The 8,182-nt window shown below is 43.6% G+C and overlaps 1 protein-coding gene across 1 annotated transcript; it reads left to right on the forward strand.

Annotated features, from left to right (window-relative positions):
- VSIG8 (V-set and immunoglobulin domain containing 8) lies at window positions 1-7,533 on the forward strand. Its single transcript, XM_072427832.1, has 7 exons — window positions 1-271; window positions 3,862-4,031; window positions 5,007-5,214; window positions 5,373-5,531; window positions 5,678-5,800; window positions 6,020-6,155; window positions 6,873-7,533. The coding sequence occupies exons 1-7, from the start codon at window positions 16-18 to the stop codon at window positions 7,186-7,188; spliced, it is 1,368 nt and encodes a 455-aa protein (XP_072283933.1). The 5' UTR covers window positions 1-15; the 3' UTR covers window positions 7,189-7,533.
- Window positions 7,534-8,182: the final 649 nt, after the last annotated feature.

The raw sequence follows: 8,182 nt of genomic DNA on the forward strand, positions 1-8,182 counted from the left end.
CTGGCACATGTCCTGATGCCTCCATCATTCTTGGTGTCCTCTCGAAGTACAGGCGTGTCATGTGTGTTCCATCACAACACAGAACCGGCAGCACAAGTTCTGCAACTTCTGGATGGAGTGCAGGTTTCTCTAGGTGAGGTCTCATTACACACATACACTCTGACAGAACAGCTGCCTGGGAGGACTGATCCGCTTGGAGGAGCCCAGTCCTCCGGGACCACCATGACTAACCTATGGGGGGCCTTGCTGATTGTGCTGGGACTCATGCCAGGTAAGTCTCTTCAATATTTTTTAACTCTCGCCTATGGCAGCAGGTACAAGAGACAGCCGGAGCAGGACACATTGTGCATGGGCTGTATGATGATTGGGTGTCAGTGTTCTGGGACCCCCAAATGTCAGGGTATCTTTATTCCGAACCCTCAAGTGTCCCGCTGTCATTGTTCTGGGACGCCCCAGTGTCAATGTTCTTGGACCCCCAAGTATCCTGGTGTCATTGTTCTGGACCCCCAAGTATCCCGGTGTCAGTGTTCTGGACCCCAAGTTTCAATGTGCGATTCTGAAATGACCTTTGACAACATTGGGTGCTGGGTGAATGTGAAATGGGAGCCCCAAATGCACAACCCTTCAGTTCCATGGTTCCCCTGTTATTTCTGTTAGTTGGGGTGCTGGAGAAAGTGGGGGCCCTGGGTAACTGCCAAGTTTGTCTGCCTCTAAAAGCAGTTCTGGTGTTATTTTACTAGACCCCAAATGTCATTGTTCTGGGGCCCCAAGTGTCAGCATGTCATTATTCCAGGACCCCCTGAGTATCAGAGTTAAATTGTTCTGAAACCACAAACATTGGTGTGTCATTGTTTCAGGGACGTTAGGATCTCATTGTTCTGGGACCCCTAAGTGTCAGTGTGTCATTGTATTGGACCCCAAATATCACACTGTCATTGTTCTGGGACCCCTAAGTGTCAATGTTTATTTGTATTGGACCCCAGGTGTCAGTGCGACATTGTTCTGGGGCCACAAGTGTCAGTATGTCATTGTTCTGGTACAAGTGTCAGTGTGTCATTGCTCTGGGACCCCAAGTGTCAATGTTTAATTGTATTGGACCCAAGGTGTCAGTGCGACATTGTTCTGGGGCCACAAGTGTCAGTGTGTCATTGTTTTGAGGGCCACAAGTGTCAGTATGTCATTGTTCTGGGACAAGTGTCAGTGTGTCATTGCTCTGGGACCCCAAGTGTCAATGTTTAATTGTATTGGACCCAAGGTGTCAGTGCAACATTGTTCTGGGGCCACAAGTGTCAGTGTGTCATTGTTCTGGGGCCACAAGTGTCAGTGTGTCATTGTTTTGGCGTCCCGAGTGTCAGTGTGTCATTGTTCTGGGGTCCCAAGTGTCAGTGTTCTGGGGCCACGAGTGTCAGTATGTCATTGTTCTGGGGCCACAAGTGTCAGTGTGTCATTGTTCTGGGGCCACGAGTGTCAGTATGTCATTGTTCTGGGGCCACAAGTGTCAGTGTATCATTGTTCTGGGGCCACAAGTGTCAGTGTGTCAATTATTATTATTATTAATAAACAGGATTTATATAGCGCCAACATATTATACAGCGCTGTACAATATATAGGGGTAGCAAATGACAGACAGATACAGACAGTGACACAGGAGGAGCAGAGGACCCTGCCCCGAAGAGCTTACAATCTATGAGCGTTTTGACACATGTGATCACTGCACTACATTTAATGTGCACCAATATTATAATATTATAATATTATATGCCAAGCTATTGGGAGCAGCTAAGGGGGAGGGGGTACCCCCATTATCTGCACTCCAGGTTTGTTCCTTTGTACAACACCACAGAAGGTGTTGCCGCTTCTCAAGATGTAACTATTCACCTAGTTGTGAATTCGAGCAATCACCTAAAGGAAAGAGGGGATTAGTTGTGTTTACACACTGATGACACGCTGCGCTCCGTGTCAGCATTGTGGTATTTAATACCCTGGCGCACGTGTATGTATGGAATTATAAATACTTCATTGTGTATCAAGAAGCAACTACACACAGTGCTGCTGGTGTAAGGTGGAAGCTAAGTAGGCCATACAAACATCAGACATACTCCATGCAGATGTGCAACTGAATCCAAGAATAGACATGGCTTGGATTAACTATAGTGTTACCATTGTTACATTTTATTCATACAGACTTGTTAAGTGAATGACAGGTCCTCTTTAATACAGGGACCCGATGTCCCCACCTAACAGAAACTGCTGTTTAGTGGAAGGTGTGGGTGAAATATCGGCCTCCTCCCTGACGGTGATCTGGGCCGGGCGATGGGAAGGTTTCACAGAGGGTGTGTGGGGTTTTAGGAATGAACATCGGGTCCACCTGTTCTGTCAGGCTGAAACGTGAGCGGGTTTTGTGTCTGTGACAACATTCCATGGAGGTAACTCATCACAATAGAGGAGACGTAATACAGACCACAGGGGCCCGAACTATTAGAATCAGATCACAGAGAACAATGAAAGTGACAGAGAATCTGTGTGTCAGCAAAGGAGCAGAGTCCTCCAGCAGGGCAGAGTATTTCAGGAGAGGAGAGTTATAGAGGAAGGAGCAGAGTCCTCCAGCAGGGCAGAGTATTTCAGGAGAGGAGTTATAGAGGAAGGAGCAGAGTCCTCCAGCAGAGGAGCAGAGTCCTCCAGCAGAGCAGAGTATTTCAGGAGAGGAGAGTTATAGAGGAAGGAGCAGAGTCATCCAGCAGAGCAGAGTATTTCAGGAGAGGAGAGTTATAGAGGAAGGAGCAGAGTCCTCCAGCAGAGTATTGTGTCTCCAGGCAGTTGGGTTCCCTGGAGACAACTAGCACACATTCATCATTTAACAGCTTCATTACAATCTTTCGCTCTCCAGCCCAGTGCAATGGATCTGGTCAGGTCTGCTATTCCAATCTGATAACACAGCAATGCAGCCAGTTATGTAACTCTGCAAGGCTCTACCAACATGTATCTGGACATATCACCTACTGCGGGTGAAAATCACCTCCATGAGGGAACATTGATTTCCAAGTTGGGCGTCATATGTTATCAATGAGCCCACATGTGTCATACCCATATCTGCCATGTATATTAATAGACCAGAAAAGAAGATCTTCTGCCTAAGAGATGTATTTCTGTACTTTCTGTCCCTTGAGCGTCATAGTTGTATATCTGCAGAGTAAAATCTAACACAATGTTTCTTCTGAGTGAGATATGAGGATGTCACAATTGTTCTTTTTATTGTTCTCTTTGCTGGAGGAGAAACTGTACCTGAGGACCTGCAGTTGAAGGATCTCCCTGCTTCAGTTTAATTTAATGGGGATCTCTGCTTCCTTCATCTCTCCTGTTGCTTGATCATTAAGTAATGTTCTAAGTTGATTGGACAATTAACAACCTGTCATGGCGGGGTGGGAGGAGGAGGTGACTCTGAAGTGGGGAAGCAAAGCCCTGCAATGTGGCCACCTCCATACAGCAGCACAATGCAGGCCAGGACATGGCAAATCAGTAATTGGGGTGAAGTTCTTCTGCATGGAGACTATAGAGAATATTGGTGACTAGTTCTTTGCTCTCTTCCACGGTTCAGGTCCACTTTAGGATGTTTTCAAAAATGGTGGCATTAAAATGGAAGCAATTGTAAAGTTTATCTATGTGTCTTGAACCCATAGAAAGTAGATCAGCTTGATGTATATGGTGAATGAGGATTTGTGTTTTTGAAAAATTAGTGTTCTCTATGTAAATATAAATGAACATGGAGGTCACACAATTTGGCAATCACAAATCAAACTTTGCAGTACAACATGGTGGGTGCTCCTTCTCAACTGTAAAAATATTTTTTTTCTCCTCTTGCAGCATGGCTGAGCGCCATTACTATTCAGGAGCTGAGTACTGAGTCCATAACAAAGGGCAAAGGAGAGTCCGTAACACTTGGATGTACCTATGTTGTGGATCCCTCCGATAGCGGCAGTGTGGACATCGAGTGGTCAAAAATGAACCCCGATAGCACTGGCCTGGACACTATAGTGAGTAGCTATTTCTATTTATTGAACGTATGTCGGGAATATTCCAATAAGGACAATTCTGAAATTCGAGTAATGAATAAATAGGGTAGAACTACGTAAGCCATGTGAGTAGATAGGGCTAAAAATGAACCAACGAGTGACAAAGCTGTAGCTTTAAAAGTGGTTGGGTATACCAGGTACTTCTTAGTATGAGGAACATGTGACTCCAGCTCTTCCTCTTGCTTGGTAATTGGCCCAGTGGTTTCACATTGGGGCAAGAAGAACATCCTCAGCTCTGTACATTCTCCAAGCTTATATCAATTTTACAAGTGGTGAAGGAACCTTGGTCTAGAATAAAAAGGGACTCCACAAAGATGAAGTTCAACCATAGGGTGGCAGTAGAAAAAGTTCAAGTGGTCCATAAAGTCCTCCCTTTTCTTTATGTGTGCTTTTTTTTTTAGGGGGGGGAGTTCACCCAAAACATCTCCTAGAAGTCTCTTTCCACCATCCATTCAATGAACAATATTTTATAAAATTATTCTTGAACTTTTCTCTTACTAGTTTGAGGTCACATGTTCTTGTGATGTCCCCGTAAACCTGAGCTACATCATTATTGAGGTTGTAGATGTTACGTTCCTCCAGTTCCTCGGGTCACTTTTTGTTGCCAATCTCTGACCTTACCAAGGTCACCAGAAATGAGGTCTACAGCTCTTGAAATGAAGGTCCTCCTTCCTATTGTTGGAGAAGGTTATCCTTCTAGTTATCCCCACCAGAAGTCCACTTGCTTTCTTCTCCACCTGACCACACCTGTTTATGTTTCACTCCTCTGAAACAAGCGCATCCAAAACATTTTCTCATGTTGACACATAAATCTACAGATACCACAAAGTTCCTTCATGATGGACTCTAGAAATGTTGTAGTCTAGGTCAAGTTCACCTTAATCTTCAGTAGTGCAGTCTATGACGTGACAATTACTCGATCTTCTTCTTCGTTAGTTCCTTACCTACATGGGCAACCAAATCATCAGCAAAGGACCTTCAAGTCTTATGAGCCGCCTCTCATTTTCCCAGCAAGATCCCAGCAAGGGTGATGCCTCGATCACTATTTCCTACCTGGATGTTGGTGATACAGCAACTTACCAGTGCAAAGTCAAGATGACCTCAGGAAATCTGGCATCTAGGAAAGTCACTGTCAGCATTCAAGGTAAGTGGTGACTTTTCCTAATATGTTAGCTGTTTGTAAACATGTGAAAAAAGATTTGTGCTCCCAAGCTCCACCCCTGAGGATCTTAATGATTCCCTTCTGCTAGGTATGCAGTATAGAATTCTAGAATAATGGAGCCTTTTTTTTTATGACTATAGTGCGGCCTTCTCATCCTCAATGCTCGATTGAAGGTGACCAGAGCTATGGCAAAGATGTTACCCTGAAATGCACATCAGATGAGGGAACCCCACCTCTGTCCTATACATGGAAGAAAATAGCCGGACCCACAAATCCAGCAATGCCAGTGCTCAACATGTGTAAGTGCTGTTGTATATATCATTACTGCAATACACAACTATGTCAGTCCTGGAAAATATAACTCGTGACAATGACCTCATTCTTGTAATAGATTATTTAGGATGTAATTCCGCCATATAATTTTTATCACCATGTACACCTACAGCACCCTTGAATGGAAACTTGCTCATCAAGAATCTCTCTGACGCCTATGTTGGGGCTTACCAGTGCACAGTGGGGAACAAAGTCGGGAGTGGGACTTGTACAGTCGATCTGTCAGTGTCTTCAGGTGAGGAGAGTTTCAATAACATCCACTTCCTGTTATAGTGTCACAACACTTTTTCCCTGTCTCTAAACTGCTATCCAGCGTTGTCACTTGCATTTCCAATGTAGTCAACAAGTGGCTGTTTCAACACACAATACACAGGCACGGTCCACTGTTGTCACCAACCAGCCCTGAGAAACCGCATGCAATCATATGACTGTGTCTCCTTTTTCCCCCTTGCAGCTAATCGTACCGGAATTATAATTGGAGCAATTTTTGGGGCTCTCCTCCTCCTTCTTCTTCTCCTCCTGCTCATTTGGTTGCTGATTTGCTGCTGCAACAAAAGGCGATATGAAAAAGAAATTGCTAACGACATCCGGTAAGCCTTGGAAACCACACCATTGAAATACTATTAACAGGGACTATATATTTAAAATAAATTTAGGCATAAATGTTAACCAACTTAGCTCATACATTAGTCCTTTTTGGTGCTTATAACACCAACATTCCATCTCTAATTGAATGTGGCTGAACCGATTGAGAAATCCTGTAAATTCAAATCTACAATGACTGTCATAAGCAAAATGCCAAGAAGATAGCAGTATTGCACTTTATTGCAAATAAAGTTCTGGCTGATAATATAATTTAAACAATATTGAGCTCTAGAGACTCCTAGTGGTCAGGTTGGGTACTACAGAGAAGCTTCTTTAAATTAAGATCCAGAGCTTTATATTTGCACATTTAAAATATAGCAAACTGGCATATTGAACATTTTATACGTTTTTTTCTGACAAAATAGAACCTTAGTCCTGGTCTATTTATTATAGCTCTAGTAATGAAAATGTGTTATGGAATTATAAGACTCCTTACAAACCATTGCACCATCTTTTCATTCTCTTGGTTTGTGTTCCATAGAGCTGAAAAGAATTTTACTTCTTTTTTCACACGATTCTATTTTTTAATCTTTACTAGAATATTCCATGAGTTTATGGGAGAAGATTCTCCAAAGGCCTCATTGTTTATGTGAGATTAGGACACCATGATGTCTCCATAAAGCTCCGGATTTCATTGTTATTTTGGTGTTTTTTTTCCACAGAGAGGATGTAAATGCACCCCCACCAAGTCGCACCAACAGCCGTGCCAGCAGCGTCCGTACCGCAGCCGGCTATAGGCCCCATCACATCAGTTACTCCCTGAGAAGGGTCTACAACGCGGCCCCCAAAGAGGAACCAACAGCTCCGTCCTTGTCTGGAAGCGAGTCCTTCAAACCAAAGTTTGAAAGCCCAGCGCCTACACCGGAACCAATAATGATCATCCCAGAAACAACACAATTTCATCCATACAACATTCAGAGGGTCGGAGGGGTCCCAGTGATGGTTCCAGCACAGAGCAGAGAAGGGTTTATCGTCTAGGAATTCTTAAATTTTGTATATTTTCCTGTGCCAAAGGATTTTTGATCACCATGATGATCACTGAAGAATTCAGGACCTTTGTGATGGACAAGGTATAATGTTGCCCTAATCTCTTCTATAATGTACACATTGGAAGAAAAGGAGAAGGTGAATCCGGGGTCACTTTTGTATATCAGCCATGGACAGTCATTATATGGACTCATCTGTAGACCCCAGAGACCAATCGTATAACCACAAAATTTGTGATCCATTGCTTAACTGTACTGATGCCATTTTGTATTTGGGGTTGGGTTTGGATATGAAGATGCAATGTGATATTTTGTTATATAAATATGATATGTGATACTCTGTCTAAATTACTTTCCTATCTGATCTGTAGACCAAATGTGTTTTAAAAATAGAAAGCAGGGGAAAGCAGGCCATGGAGAGTCCCAGAAAACTCACAGTTCCACTTGGGTGTCAAGAACAATGTCACCCTGACCCTTGGGGTCCAAGAACAATGACTCATAGGGATCACAGAATAATGACACACTGAGACTCGGGAGGGTTCAGAACGATGACATGATAACACTTCAAGGGGTCAAGAACAATGACATATTGATACCTAAGGGTCCCAATTGCCAGGGACTATCAATAGGCTCATTTGCCGGCAGGAGGGGCGATATAGGTTAAACCTGGAAGAGGTGGTCAGGACTGCCCACTTGCAGAGGAGGGAGGAACCAGTGCTTTAATGATGTCCTTTCTGCAATAAAAACACCGTACCTGCTCAATAGCAATACACTCACCTGTACCTGTTCAATTACAGGTGCTGCCATCTGCTGGACAGGTTGGGAAGATGTTCATTCAGAAAACCCAGAATGGGCTTGTGATGGATGGGATACCACAATTACTATTCCATAATCAATGTCCATTATAGTCAACAATGTGTTTGATTGGCTGGTGCAGCTCATTGCGCATGTCTGTCTAGACATGTGTAATAGACTAAAAATATATT

Source organism: Pyxicephalus adspersus, chromosome 12 (assembly GCF_032062135.1).
Source record: "Pyxicephalus adspersus chromosome 12, UCB_Pads_2.0, whole genome shotgun sequence".
NCBI lineage: Eukaryota > Metazoa > Chordata > Amphibia > Anura > Pyxicephalidae > Pyxicephalus > Pyxicephalus adspersus.